The 15,526-nt window shown below is 39.2% G+C and overlaps 1 protein-coding gene across 4 annotated transcripts in view; it reads left to right on the top strand.

Annotated features, from left to right (window-relative positions):
• Apaf1 (apoptotic peptidase activating factor 1) overlaps positions 1 to 15,526 on the top strand; it is an 84,724-nt gene that overhangs the window by 46,738 nt on the left and 22,460 nt on the right. For 3 of the 4 annotated variants that reach the window (XM_029563081.1, XM_029563080.1, XM_029563079.1), the window contains exons 18-21: positions 1,063 to 1,191; positions 7,385 to 7,510; positions 9,569 to 9,691; positions 13,670 to 13,786. In XM_029563081.1, the coding sequence (XP_029418941.1) occupies positions 1,063 to 1,191; positions 7,385 to 7,510; positions 9,569 to 9,691; positions 13,670 to 13,786 (495 nt within the window). The remainder of the gene's footprint in view (positions 1 to 1,062; positions 1,192 to 7,384; positions 7,511 to 9,568; positions 9,692 to 13,669; positions 13,787 to 15,526) is intronic. The other variant, XM_008832051.3, reaches the window with a different exon arrangement.

Raw genomic sequence — 15,526 nt, 5'->3', positions numbered from 1 at the left:
CGTTTTTATTATTTCATGATTGGGACAGTTTTCTGTTTCCTATTTGCCAAGCTTTCTCTGCCATTCCGAGGCACTAATTTTTAAGAACAGCCTGCCCTGGGAATGTTTGAATGTGGTTTTCTGTCCTTTGTTTTTGGCCTCCACTGCTGTGCTGCTTACCATCTGTGCATGTTCCCTGTGCTGTGCATTCACTAAGATTCTCTGGCTCCCACAAGAAGGCTTTGTTTTCTTCCTAAAGACTGTGCCTTTGTCTTAAATTACCAGATAGTATCAACATATTTTATGTATGTATGTATGTATGTATGTATGTATTAAGTATATATAGTCTTACCATTTGGCAAAAACTTAGGAGAACATAGTCAGCATTTAAAATTCTTTAAAAGTTGAAATGAAAGGACTGGGCATGGTGATATACACCTTATTTCCAGCACCTGTGAGGCAGAGGAGGTTGAGCTCTGTGAGATTGAGGCCAGCCTGGTCTACATAGTGAGTTCCAGGGAGACCCTGTCTCAACAAAACAGAACAAAAAACTGAAATGAAGAAATTTTAGAATTACTTAAATATAGCCTTTTTGGTTAAAAAAAAAGGGAAAATGATTAATTGTAGTGGAGTAATTTGGTGGTTCTGAAAAGAAATAGAAATGATTGAGGTAATCACATTTTAGCAAGCCTCTGCTTTATATTATTTTGGCCATGTTTGTTTACCAGTGTGCATTTTCTTTTTTTGAATCAGCAGTAGGAGAACTGCTTTGTGTGTTGATTGGCTGGTCCATTCATATGTTCACAAAGATTTTATTTTTCTCAAGGCCAGCTTGAAAGATAGCATCTGTGATGAATTTTCCTTTATAGAGGATATCTTTCAAGATAAACAATATTTTTAAATTATACATATATTGATATTTATGCCAGTTATCAGTAATTGTAAGTTTTCAGTACTTACATTTTTATATCTGAAATATAAGAAGAATCTTCTAAAAATAAATTTAGATTCTATTTGGGTATAGTTTAAAATGTTTTGTCTTTATAGATATCTCTTTATTTTGACAACTTTTTTTTTGGACAGCTTTTTGATGTTCATACCAGTGGCCTATTGTCAGAAATCCATACAGGTCGTCATAGCACCATCCAGTACTGTGACTTCTCCCCCTATGACCATTTGGCGGTGGTTGCCCTGTCCCAATACTATGTGGAGGTGAGTAATTGAATTTATTCAATGGAATATGGGCCTCTAGAGATCCAAGGTTGGCAAAGAATGGGCTGCCTAATCATTAGCTGCTGAGGAATGCTTTCTCGGAAAATTGTATTTTCTTCATAGCCTAATGACCTATAACTTTGGGATATTCAATTATATAACCAACTTTATTATTTAATGTGATTGAAGACATGATTTTATAAAGATAGAGTGACAGGATCATTTACCAAGCATTTATTGAATATTTAATGTGCTGTGGGTACTAGAGAGACAATAGAATGACCATTGATTTCCTAGGCTAAGATACAGTACTTGGTTTTCTTTTCCTTTGCAGCACTCCCATGCCACATTACATCACAATTACCTGAATAAAAAGCCTGACTCTTACCTTTAGTTTTTTTTTTTTTTTTTTTTTTTTTTGGGAGGGGATCCCTGTCCCCCCCCGGTGGGCGTGGACCCCCGTAGGGACCCCCCCCGGCCCCCAAGTGCACAGAAATCCCCCTGCCTCTGCCTCCCGAGTGCTGGGACTAAAGGCATGCGCCACCATGCCCGGCCTAGTTTTTAAGAGTGGACCTGAACTCAGAGGATGCCAGTTCCCCCAGATATCTTTTGGAACTGTACCCTGGAACTGTGTCCCTGAATCAGGACTCACCCATAATTTTATTCACAACCATTTCCAGCTTTACTTAGGGAAGTACAAACTTGAATCCACCCCTGTCTTCTTAGATCATCTTGCCTTTTCATCCCTAGTTCTAGAATCATATCTCATGTACACAATGTCAAGCTTCCTTTCTCAATCTTCATGTTTTCGATGAAGATGGACATACTGCCTTTCAGTGCTTCAATATGTTAAATCTCAAAACATACCCATGTACATTCATTATGGTTTTGGGTAGAGTAGCAAATTGAAGTTTGCCAGGAAATAGTATCAGGTGCGCAGATCACAAGAGCACATGGTTCAGTGAGTTTGCTAAGGTTAATTAAGTCATTAGTTCAGATTATATTCATTTTATAAAAGTTATTCTTACATTCCCTTTCTTGTATGTGTCTGTGCATGCATGTGTGTATGTGTATGTGTGTTGCATGCATGTGGGTGTGTATACCTGTGCAAATACATATAGAGGCCAGTGGAGACTTTCCTTAGTCCTTCTCCACCTTATTCTTTTAAGACAGAACTTCTCACTGGCTAGGCTGACTGGCCTTTTAGTTCTGGGAATCTGTCTAACTCCATCCCCAAATGTTTTGATTATAGGCATATACAGCCATGTTTGGTTTTTTATGTGGGTGCTGGGGATTTGAACTTCAGTTTTCATGCTTGCACAAAAAATGCTTTTACCCACTAAGCCATCTCCCAGCCGCTTAATGTTTTTTAATTAGCTTATATTAAGTAAGATTCATTATATTTTCATATATGTATATAATGTGCTTTGAATTCAAAGATCTACCTGCCACTGCCCTCCCAAGTGCTGGGATTAAAGGCATATGCCACCACACCTGGCAGGCATTTCTTAAATTGTATGGGTACATAATATCTCATAAGCAGTGTAAGTATAGATGCTATTCTTGTGAATGTGTGAGTGTGTGATTTTTGTGTGTGGGCATATAAATGTAGACATACTGTGGGCACATGCGGAGACCAGAGAGTGTCACTCTCTAATTGTCTTGAGACAGAGTCTTTCACTGAACAGGACTTTACTGTCTTGGCTGGGCTGGTTGGCCAGGGAGCCTTCACAATCTTCCTGTCTCCACCCCTCAGTGCTGGGGTGACAGGCATATGTGGGCTATTTACATGGATGTTGAGGTTTCAAACTCAGATCGTTATGTAAGTGGCTCTTACTCACTGAGCCATCTTTCCATCCTCTATTCTTTTTAAAAATTTTTTAATCGCCATCTCGTGTGTGTGTGTGTGTGTGTGTGTGTGTGTGTATTGCCTGCATGTATATAACCCATGTTGTTAAAATGCCTGTGGAGGTCAGAAAAGGGCATGCCCTGGAATTGGAATTATGGATAGTTGTTAGCTGCCTTGTCAGTACTGGGAACCAAACCTGGGTCCTCTGCAAGAGCAGTCAGTGCTCTTAACTGCTGAGCCATCTCTCTAGCCCCAGACTTTATTCTTTTTAAAATAAATGATACATTCAGTTTAGATTCTTAGTTATTTGAGTAAGGTAAGATGGAAATTATATATTGGTTAAGATAGCATTGTCACTGCCAAGCACAAATAAATACAACAATTCTTATAAATTGTGTTTATGTTTACAATTTTGTAATTCCTATTAAATTTTATATTCAGAGTCCATATCTGATTAGCTCTGGAAGATTACTACCCAGTGAGTTGGTATATTAACTTACTAAAAAAATAGTACATTGTGTTTTTCCTTCAAACTTTGATTCATTCCAAGCATTCTGATAGAAATTCCTTGAGTTGTTTCTTAAACCACCAGGTAGTTTGAGGTCTTTTGAGATTGAGATTCTGGAATCAGTAAAGGGTCTTCATGTGAAAAAGTAGGGATATTAACTTGGTTCACAAGCTTTTCTTCAAGGAACCTCTTCAGTGTTCTGCACTTATTTTAAGTTTTTAGTGAGTTTTCCAACTTTACCACTTAATAGGAAGGCTTTAGACAAGAGTTGCTAAGAGTTGCTCTTCAGTGTGAAGTTACAGATGAAAGTGAGGGGTGAGCTCTGTCAGCTCCTCTGATTTATTATTACTCTGTGTGTGTGTGCATGCGTCGCGTGCGCATGCCTGTGCATGGTGTGGGGTTGTGCATGTGCCGTGGTGCATGTGTAGTGTTCAGAGGACAACTTTGTGGAGTCCTTTTTCTCCTTCCACTTGTATATGGGTTCTAGGGATCAAATTCAGGTCAACAGGCTTGTGCCAGTCTCCCTTGAGCCATCTTGAACCATTCTCTCTGGCCCCTGCTCCTTCTGATTGTCAAGCACAGCAGTGCAATAATGCTAGCCTTTGCTGCTAGACACTTCCTGTGGCAAATGGGGGCCAGTGAGCTCAAGAGCTCTACCCCTTCAAAACAAGGGTCTGTGAAGCAGGATGTAAGTAGACATGTTTTCTTGGGCATTGTCCTTGAACTGGAAGATTTAGATCTTCTAGGGGACCTTGAAATCCTCAAAGTATATGTGGCAGGAATTTCCCCTCTCTGAATAATGGCAGGATTTTTCAAAGGAGTGGAAGAGCAACTCCTCTTTCATCCTTTCCTGTCATTTCTGTCTGTACCTGCTGTGATCCTTAGAAAGCTCCTGGAAATGATGCCTTCCTTTTTGAACTGTAAGGACTGCACTTTGGAGGCTCTGAGTGACAAATGATGGAGAGAGAAGAAGAAAAAGGAAGGAAGGGAGGGAGGGAAGAGTCTTGAGACCTTTCAGTTGTGGGATCACTCTAATTTTTGGTCTTCACTGGTGCATTTCCCAGTTTGGACTCTAGAGATAAGGCAGAGGAAATTTCATATCATTATTTTGTAACTATAGTACTCACTGAATGAAAACCACTGGGCATGTGATGAAGTGCTTGTTTTGTCCTTGCTAATTCTGAAATCATAAAGTGGGTCTGCAATTTGAAGTGTAATGAGAGGAACTCAGGCACATATGGTACTTTATATTAGACTGGAATATATTGGCGTAATTTACGCCAGAACCCAGGATAAAATCCAGCCAGGCTGGTGGCCGACATTGACAGTTCGTAATAAGAATGAATAAAAAGAGAAATGTATACATGTTGCAATTAGCGTCATTTATTGTGGAGGTTTGCAGCCAGTTCAAGTGAGGGTTGAATAACAGTATTAGAGAGAAGTAATTCCTATATGGAAATTGCTTTGTTTATTATTTTTTAGATTTTTTTTTTTTTAATTCTATGTGTATGAGTGTTTTCCCTGCATGTATATAAGTGCACCATGTGTGTGCAATGCCTGCAGAGACGAGAAGAGGGCATTGCATCCTATGGAACTGGAGTTGTGTTTGTTAGCCACCGTGTGTGTGTGCTAGGAACTGAACCTGGGTCCTCTGCAAGAGCAGCCAGTGCTTTCGATCACTGAACCATCTCTCTAGCCCGTAGATTGATAGATTGATTTTTTTTTTTAAAGATAAAATGGCTTGTGTGATTTCAAATTCAAAGCTTTATAATAAGCTATTTTGAAGGAAATCCTTACCCCTTTCCCTCCCCTCATTTTTCCCCATCTCATGGGTAACAATGTTCCTTTTTGCTTATATAAGCAGATTACTGTATGTATGCATATGTCCATATCTATATCTACCTGAATGTTTACATACTTCCAGTTTTTTTTCTGAGACAAGATCCCATGTAGCCCAGGCTGGCCTCAAACTATGTAGCCAAGGCTCATCTTGAGATTCTGATCCTTCTGCCCCATCCTAGGTTTTATATGGTACTGGAGACAACCTTGGGCTTTGTGCATGATAGGCAAGCACTCTACCAACTGAACCACATCCCCAGCCCCTCTAATTATTTTTTTAAAATAATTTTTATTCTTTGATGATTTCAAATATCTAATTCTTATATAAAAGATAATATATATTTTTCTCTATTTTTTTCTGTTAGCAGTATATCAGAGCTCGATTCTTTTTTTTTTTTTTTAAAACAAGGGTGTGTTTTTCATTCCATTTTGCACAGTATTCTATTAGGTAATTAATTATACTCTGTTTAATTTCCATGGTGTTTTCAAGGTATTTTTCCTGTGTACAATATAATCATGTCTTTATATGCATATGTGTATATTATGGGTTGAGCCCTGGACCTTGTGCTTAGTAAGTGTGAGTTCTGCCAACTGAGCTATACTCTCATGACAGTTTGGTTATTTCTGTTTATCAGCCAATAAAAATAATTGCATTGTAGATGTGTCGCTTAGGCCTGGACACATAGACAATGTCTGTGTGTGACCAGTTGTGGCACTTGGTAATAGTCTCCAACTGGTGCAAAATAAACTTCTTTGATGAGTGGTGACTACGATGTTTGTCTGTAAATATAAGGATACATCTTTTGCACATAGCAAGAAATTACTTTAGTCTAGGGATGTTACAGTCTTGGGGTTTTCTGTAAAATCTATGACCTACCTCTCCAGCCATCTGTATTTGGTTATGTTTATAGTACCACACTTGAGTTTCCTCCCATTGAGTGGGCTTTTAGTCCAATTAGGTAGCTGTTGATTGTCCCTAAGATAAAAGCGCCACTACTGCACCAGTGTCATATGCTAACAGGGGTAATGAAGGTAACACTAATGAATCAGTTCTCATTAATGAAGATCCCTCATGCAATAGAGGGCCAGGAACACAAAAGGTCACAAATGGCCAAAATGTAGAGATTGAGAGTTGGTCCTTGGACAGGACTCCTATATTAAACTTCACCCATCCAGGGCTCAGGGACCATTGTGGAAGAAGGGGTGGAAAGATTGTAAGAGCCAGGGAGGAGGTACATAACCACATGGAAACAGAGTCCTACAAGCTCCTGGAACCCTGCTCATATGATTCTGTGGCAATGGTTGTCAGCATACACAAGTCTCATGCAAACTCAGGCAGACATAAACCCAGCATAGAACTGAGGAAATGAACAGCAGACCCCAATCTTAGCTGAAGAAACATTGGCAGCTGATGACTGCTGGGTGAAGAAAAGCTGATCTTCCTAAAATAAGAGATTCTAGATAGATTGACTAGACGTCAGTGGATGGGCTTGCACTGAGGAATGTCTGGGGTCACTGACTTGACACATTGGGCCTTAACACGGATTAACAGAGTATATAGATTCCAGTCGGGGGTGGTGCCAGTGGGGACAGGGGTATAAAGATGATTAAGATTGAGATATTCTCTATAAAATACACAAAAACTCAATAAAAACAAATGAAAAATTAAAATTGTAGAAAGAATAAGCTAATGCATAAGCATAAGTTATTATTTTTGAAGCAAGGCCATGCTATGTAGCTTTGGCTGGCCTCGAACTCGCTGTATAGACCAGGCTGGTCTCAAACTAAGAGATTTTCCTGTCTCTACCTCCTGAGTCCTGGAATTAAAGGCATGCACCACCACGCTTGGTGGTGTGTATTATTTTTTGTTTTTGAGACTGTGTTTGGGAGCTGTGTTTCTAGAAGTAGCATTGTTGGGTCATTCTTGCTATTTTTAGTATTCATACTGTGTTTAAATGTTTATGGATGTGACTTCCTATATTTTGTTTATTTTGTAGTTATGGAATATAGACTCATGCTTAAAGGTAGCTGATTGCAGAGGACATTTGAGTTGGGTTCATGGTGTGATGTTTTCTCCTGATGGTTCTTCATTTTTGACAGCTTCTGATGACCAGACAATCAGGGTAAGAAATTTTGAGATTTTTCATTTTGAACATTTAAGTTAAATCTACAGAGAATGAAATTATTGGGAAGTTTGGAGGAAGTAAAAGAAGAAGCTACTAGATTTATATTTATCCTGGAGAAGTGCTGGTATGTGAATTATGACAGTCTCATTCATTCACACAGTTCATGGACTATCTGGGTGGGCCAGGTGCTGTGGGGAGTCAAGTGAGTAAACTGTTCACATATATCTTCTGACTTCTGAGAATAATTTTGTTTTGTTTTGTTTTATGTGACACTGGGTCTCCCTGTCGCCCCATCTGGCCTGGGACTCACTATGTAGACCAGGCTGGCCTCCATCTCACAGAGATCTACTGGTCTTGATCTCATACAGATCTGCCTGTCCCTGCCTCCTGAATGCTGGGACTAAAGGCATGTGTCACCATGCCCGACCTTGAGTATAATATTTGACTCTTTCCTTTTGAATTCCCACATTTAATTACTTGATAATTCTCATAGATTCTACCTTTTCATTTTACTGTTATTTATCTCTACTTTTCCATTTCAACTGCCCATATTCAGATCCTCATTAGATTCCTCCATGTTTTTCTTACTGCTTTTCTACACAGTGCTTTCATGATATTTTCCTTATATGCAATACAGTCTAGGTATGTTTTATTTTATTTCATTTTATTTTAGTGCCAGTGATTAAACCCAGGGTCTCATGCTTGCTAATGTATGTTCTACCACTGAGCTAGCCCTATATATCTGGTTATGTCATTTTTGTTCAAGAACAGATTGCGGCTCTTTTGCTCATCAGAGTAAATACACACCTCTTTGTCTTTGTCGTCGTCGTTGTCATCGTCTTCTTCATCTTTTTATGTCTTTTTGAGACAGGGTCTCTGGCCTGGAACTCATTGTGTAGACCAGGTTGGCCTTGATCTCACAGAGATCTGCCTGCCTCTGCCTCTGCCTCCCTAGTGCTGAGATTAAAAATACATACTTCTCAGTCTACTGTTTAGCTTCTCCACAGTGTGACCTCCTTTGGGTCCAGTCTTGTCTTTCAGCTTATTCCTATGGGCACCATTTTCCCAAACACCTTCTTCTTTTGTCCTTTAAGAAGCTTCTTGTGTATGGAATACCTTGCTTTCCTGGGTCTCTGCTTATTGAAATCTTCATCTTAAGAGTCCCTCCATGCCTTTCTTGTTTGGGAGAATATTTCTTTCCTTTAATGCTAGATAATTCTGTGTCAATTTTGAATAATGTTTATCAAATTCTGGCCTCCAGTACCCCACTACTCCCCTGATTTATTTACCCATTTTATTTAGATTTATATGTAGCTTTTGAGACCAGGAATTCTAATGAGACTGGTGCTGGTAGCATCCAGTGCAGAGTTTTATACAAATTATAGCTGAAACTTATTTAATGCTCCTGTATGTCAGACATTGTGCAAAGTACTATGTATGTACTAATGTACTAGTTTTCACAGTAGTTCTTTTCTGCAGCTGAGGAAAAGAGCACAGAAATGTTGGGGTCAGAAAAGCGTAGAAAGGCCATTGCTGCTTCATGTGCCAGGCTCATTAAACTTGAACTGGAATAAACGTCTAGAATAAACATCAACCCACTCCTTCCCTTACCAGAAGGTCTTTATAAGAAAGAAAAGAAAACAAAACAGTGTCACAAAGCACAGACTGTTATAGACTGTTTAGTGATATAATTGATTTATATTCTGGTTGTAGGCTCTGTATCTTATTGTAGATGGGCATCAGTTTGAAAGCCAGTGGATAGTTTTTATCTTTGGGTAATACTGAGTTAAGTAACCTGCCTAATGTCACAGGTTTTATATAAATGTAGAATTTATAGAGACATTTTAACTCCAGAGCCTACAATTCATAGTAACTACTTCTTACTGTAGGATGTGTTAATATTTATTGTTGCTTTATAGCCTGGTAATTGAAATTTTTTTGATATCATAGGCATTTTAATAGTGAAGAATAGTTTGTTATCTTGCTTTGAGACTAAGACTTGCCTTTACAATATCTCAGAGAGTAGAGTACAGGTATTTTTGTTTATCTCTTAAGCAGGTCTGGGAGACAAAGAAGGTTTGTAAGAACTCTGCTATAGTGTTAAAGCAAGAAATAGATGTTGTATTCCAAGAAAATGAAACAATGGTCCTTGCAGTTGATAATATAAGAGGACTACAAGTGAGTATATGTATATATATTTTTTAATATTTTATTTTTTATGTGTGTAAGTGCTCCCATATTGTGCAATGCCTGTGGAGGCCAGAAGAGGGCATCAGATACCCTGGAACTGGAGTTACGGATGGTTGTTAGCCGCCATGTGGGTGCTGGGAACCGAACCCAGGTCCTCTGTAAGAGCAACCAGTGCTCTTAGAGTCATCTCTCCAGCCCTGTGAATGTATTTTTTAAAATATTGGAAGCCAGGTGTGGTGGCGCACGCCTTTAATCCTATACACTGGAAACTTTTATTTCAATAAATACCCTTGTTGGATTTCAGAATAACAGCCATTACCCAGAGGCAGAAAATACAAAAATGATACAAACATAAGTAAAATGCCCCCCCCAAAAAAAAAAAAAAAAAAAAATTGGAAGCATTGTTTTGGTTGAATGCATCATTTACTTTTTGCCTTTGGTTGCAGAATTAGGCAAAGTTGTATGGTCCTAACAGGTGCCCAGTAGGCATTATTTGAATAAATATATAGCTCTTGAGCTGAGACTGAGATATGCCATTATTTAGAATTAAATTAAGTATCTCCTGATCTTAACCTTGTTTCTGTCTTTAGACTGTCTGTGATCACATTTCTTGATTTACTACAGGGACAAACTTGAATTTCTTCATCATAGTGATTTAGATGTGTCAGATATGGTGAGCAAGGTAGTAAACATACTAATAGAAACATTTTTTAAAAATTTTATTTACTATTTTTATTTTATGCGTATGCTTGTATTACCTGCATGTAGGTAAGTGCACCTGTGTCGTACAGTGCTCGTGGAGGTCAGAAGAAGCTGTCGGATCCCCTGGGACTGGAGTTACGGACAGTTAGTTGTTAGCTGCCATATGGGTGCTAGGATACGAACCTGGGTCTTCTGCAAGAACAACCAGTGTTCTTAACCAGTGAGCCATCTCTCCAGCCCCAGAAGCATTTTGTTTTGCAAGGGAACTATAACAGGGTTTTGAAAGACTAAAAATCATCTTACGTGGAAGAGTCTGAGACATCAGAATGGAGGTGGAGGGGGCTGGACTTCATATACCGAAACACCTCATTAATTCATTTATTCATAACATTTGTTCTGTGTGTGTGTGTGTACACTCTTTTTTTTTTGGTCTTTTTGAAGCTGTAGCCCCAGCTGGCCTGGAACTTATTATGTAGACCAGGCTGGCCTTGAACTCACAGAGATCTGCCTGCCTTTGCCTCCCAAGTGCTGGGACTACAGGTGTGTGTCACCATGCCTGGCTGGGGGAAAGTACTCTTAACACTAAACTACACCCCCAACCTTCAAGCACCTTATTAGTTTCTAGGGGAAGGTTTTTCATTGATAACCTGACCGTATCCCATTGTTGGAGCTTATTTTACTTAAAAATTTTTTTTAAAGATTTTATTTATTATTTTTATTTTATGTATATGCATGTATTGTCTGTATGTAGGTAAGTGCACCCATGTTGTGCAGTGCCCGAGGAGGTTAGAAGAGGCTGTTGGATCCCCTGGGACTGGAGTTAATGGACAGTTGTTAGCTGCCATGTGGGTGCTGTTCTTCTGCAAGAACAACCAGTGTTCTTAACTGCTGAGCCATCTCTCCAGCCCCTTAAAATTTTTTTAAAATTTATTTTTATGTGTATGAGTGTACTGCCTACCTGTATGTATACTCATGTTAGGCAGTGCCTGTGGAAGTCAGAAGAGGGCATCAGATCCCCTGGAACTAGAGTTATGGACAGTTGTTAGCTGCCATGTAGGTGCTGGGAACTGAACCTGGGTCCTCTGCAGGAGTAGTCGGTGCTCTTAACCACTGAACCATCTCTCCAGCCCCTGGGGCTTATTTTTCTTGATGTGCTTACTGAAAGATAGGGAACAAGAGCATGTGTGAAAGGGAAAGATGAGAGTGAGGCAGAGCAGGAGAGAAGTAGAACATGCACATACTTTTTTGGGAGGAATTTCAAACAGTAATCATTGGCATTGGGTAGAGATTATGAAATTGGGTAATCTTGGTTTAAATATTGCAAGACCTGGAGAAAGACCAACAGATGGCAAGACAGAGCATTAAAAAGCTCTGAAGCAGCCGGGCGTGGTGGTGCATGCCTTTAATCCCAGTGCTTGGGAGGCAGAAGCAGGCGGATCTCTGTGAGTTCAAGGCCAGCCTGGTCTACATAGTGAGTTCCAGGTCAGCTGGGGGCTACAGGGAGACCCTGTCTCAAAAAAAAAAAAAAAAGCTCTGAAGCTGCTAGAAGAGGGAGAGTCAGTTTTCTTCAAGGGTGTGACACTGGCTAGGCTGACCACACTCCAGATGCTAGACCCACACCTAAGTATTTGAGGAATACAAATTAGACTCTATAGGCCTTAAAAATTAGAGGACATTAAGAGAGAGTGTGTGTGTCAGGTGGGGGGTTGGTTAGAGAGGTGGGGGTGGACTTGAGAAGAGATAGGGGAGGGGTGTTGGAATATAATCATAGTATACTGTATGAAATTCTCAGAGATTGAATAAAAATATCATTTAAAAAAGTTCTGAGGCTTGAGAGCTTAGCTTGGTATAGCAGGAGAACAATGATTTTTTCACTTAGGAAGCCTAGTGAAATTCAGACTGTCACCTACTGGTTCTCTGGTGCTTACTAAACTACATCACTTCTGAACCTCACTTTCTTTTCTTTTAAGGTCCTTTTCATCTTCAACAGCCTGTGCACTGGTTACAGGTTTAAAGTAGAATCTAAATTCAGGAGATCCCTATCTGAGAATAAGTTGTTTATTGTGGTAACTTGTCTTCATCAGTTTTGAGTGTTAGTGTCAAGTTGTGAGACATCCCTAAATTTGTCTCTAGTCGTGGGCTTTTGACCAGGTTTATGGTACTAGGCATGAATTCCCTCTTATGGAGTGGGCTTCAGATCCAATCAGAAAGTGGTTGGTCACCCCCATGACAGTCATGCCACTATTGTACCCATGCTTAACAGGTCTGTTTTGTAGCATGCAGTGTCCACAGCTAGGTGAGCTATTGATGACGTTTCTCCTCCAGCAGCCTACAGTAATTCAGTCTTGATTTTAAATATTGAGTAGATCAGTGCAGTCTGGGAAAAAACGTTGTAAAGGAAAAACTACCTATTATTAATTAATTTTATAATCAGTATACCTGAAATAATTTCACTGCTTATTACCTACTGAGATATAATTCAAGATTTTTAGGTTATAGCATTAATATAGAGAGGTATCTGATAATTAATTTAAGCTTGAGGAGTATTTCCTGAGGTTACATGTTTTCATTGAATGTTAAGGCACTTTGAGGGGGAGAGAGATAGGATTTCAAACAATAATCATTAGCATTCGGTAGAGGATATGAAATTGGGCAATCTGGGTTTAAATATTGCAAGTTCAGTGATACAAATTATGCTTATAAGTTGTTCTGTAAAATCCATCCCCTCACTCCTAAAGAAAGAGCCTTAATTTGTCCTGTTTAGTGAGTGACTTGGAGGATATTCAGTTTAGATTCATTATTGTATGTAATGTCTGTCTCAGTCCTCTGTTTCACCAACCCTGTTGAAAATTTCAGAAAAGTATATTTTTTAACAAATGATAACCCTATTAAAAAATGGACTTTGTGAAGAAATAAAAAAAGAGGATGTGGAGCTGCCTGTGAGATTGCAAATCAGACAGATGTGTCTCAGGTGGTGGGGCACAGCAGCTGCTTCTTAAACCTTTTAAGCCTGTTTTATTTTATGAAAATGTATTTGAGCCACAGAAGTGAAATAAGATGAAAGTATAAAGTGCTAAATACAGCTACTGAGTCTAGGATCAGCTTTTGTTGTTCCCCTGGGAACTCGTGGTTATTTTCTGTTTTTTTTTTTTTTTTTTTTTTTTTTTTTTTTTTTTTTTTTTCAACTGACACTTCTAAAGAGAGAGAGGAGAAAGAAAAAAGCACTTGCAACCTAATAACTGATTGTGTCTTATTTTCCATTAGCTTATTTCTGGAAAAACAGGTCAGATTGATTACCTGCCTGAAGCTCAAGTTAGTTGCTGTTGCTTAAGTCCACATCTTGAGTATGTTGCATTTGGAGATGAAGATGGAGCCATCAAGGTACTCAGTTCTAATTTCAGAGCTGTGTACTAGCATTACTTATTGTAAACTGATTATGCCTGGCATTGCATGGCAAGCATGGTACTGTTTTATAATTACAGGTCTACATCAGTCCTCCCTCTCAGTTCTATATACTAAACAGATCTTTCCATGATCTTGTAGTCACTATCCTTTAGACTAAGCTACATCTTATCTATTATTGTTTCTCACATTGCCTTTACTACTGTTTCTCATGCTTTTTGTGTTCCTCATTCTCCTCCTGGTGGTTTTGCTGTTTATATAACTACCAGAGATTTAGCCAACTATACAAAAAGCATTTTTTTCCTCTTAGAAACTCAGCCATGTGGGTGTTGTTTCCAGCTTTTTGAGAATGTCACTGTGGGGCCACCTGTGCCTGCCTGTTCTCCATCCTTGCTTTTCTACATTTGATGTTAGAGATGTACCTGTTTACCACCTGAAATCTCTAACTTCCTACAAGCCCAGCTGAATACAAGGAATCAGGAAGAAAACGTACTGTAATGAAAATAATTTTGTAAAAATATTGTGAGGTTTGTCACATACAAAGTTTATCACAGAAGCACATTTTATCTAGCTACATAATTTTTAGAGAACATTGGTTCTCATTTTTTTTCCATGTAGACTTTTGGGGATTGTTTCTAATTTATTAACTGTGGCATTAGCTACATTAACTTTACTATGGATTCATTTTCATAAAGGATTGCTCAAATATTCTCCAGGCTATATTGCCTCACAAGAGGAGACTAAATGCTTATACTGAGAGTGAGGAAGGAGGTGATGTCGATGGTATTTTTCATGGCTATTGTGGTGTGTATTCAGAATTAAGATTTTATTTTTGTGAGATTTATTGTTAAGATGGGTAGTGTTCTGACAAAGTATATTATGGCTGTTAAGAAGGGATTATTGTGTAGTTACAGGCACCTTAGTCCTCCCTCTCAGTCCCATTTCTTTTACTGCTTGCTATATGTTATTTATTTTGAAAGTGTCCTTGGTTTTCCTTTTCCTTTTCCTTTGTTGTTAACTTAACATCATATTCTTTTTATTTTTACCATTTCGGTACCTTGAAATGGCCTTCCAGATAGAAAAAACAAGCAGAAACCTCACCAGTGGTATTTACATAATGAACCATGTGACAGTGTCAGTGTTCTAGTTTGTTTCTTCGTTGCTGTGACAAAATACTCTGACCAATGCCAACTTGGGAAGGAAAGGGTTTATTTGTCTTATATCTCCTGGGTCCCAGTTCATCAGGGAGCCCAAGGTAAGAACTCAGGGCAGGAACCTGGAGGCAGGAGCTGGAGCACAGGCTGTGGAAGAATGCTGCTTACTGGTTTGCTCCTCTGGCCCATGCTCAGCCTGCTTTCTTATGCAACACAGGCCCACCTGCCCAGGGATGGCACCACCCATAGTGGGCTGGGCCCTCCCATATCACTCATCAATCAAGAAGGTGCCCCATGGACATGGCCGTAGGCCAGTCCAATGAAGGCAGTTCCCCAGTTGAGGCTCCCTCCAGCCCAGGTATGTCTAATTGGCACTAAAGCTATCCAGCACAACCAACATCTACTTTTCATTGATTTTCGACCTTTAAATGGCAGTTTCATCTGGTTCAGCCCAGCAGCTACTATTCACTGCTACAGATGCTCTTGTTGAATTCTTATGGCATCTTGGATACCATGATTCATGTTTTATAGATGTCTAATTCCCTACCTTTTCACAACTTTCCTG

The sequence above is a fragment of the Nannospalax galili genome, unplaced genomic scaffold (assembly GCF_000622305.1).
Source record: "Nannospalax galili isolate Female #2095 unplaced genomic scaffold, S.galili_v1.0 scaffold734, whole genome shotgun sequence".
NCBI classification, from domain to species: domain Eukaryota; kingdom Metazoa; phylum Chordata; class Mammalia; order Rodentia; family Spalacidae; genus Nannospalax; species Nannospalax galili.
The sequence above is the reverse complement of the archived record's forward strand: the minus strand, read 5'-3'. Positions and strand labels throughout refer to the sequence as shown.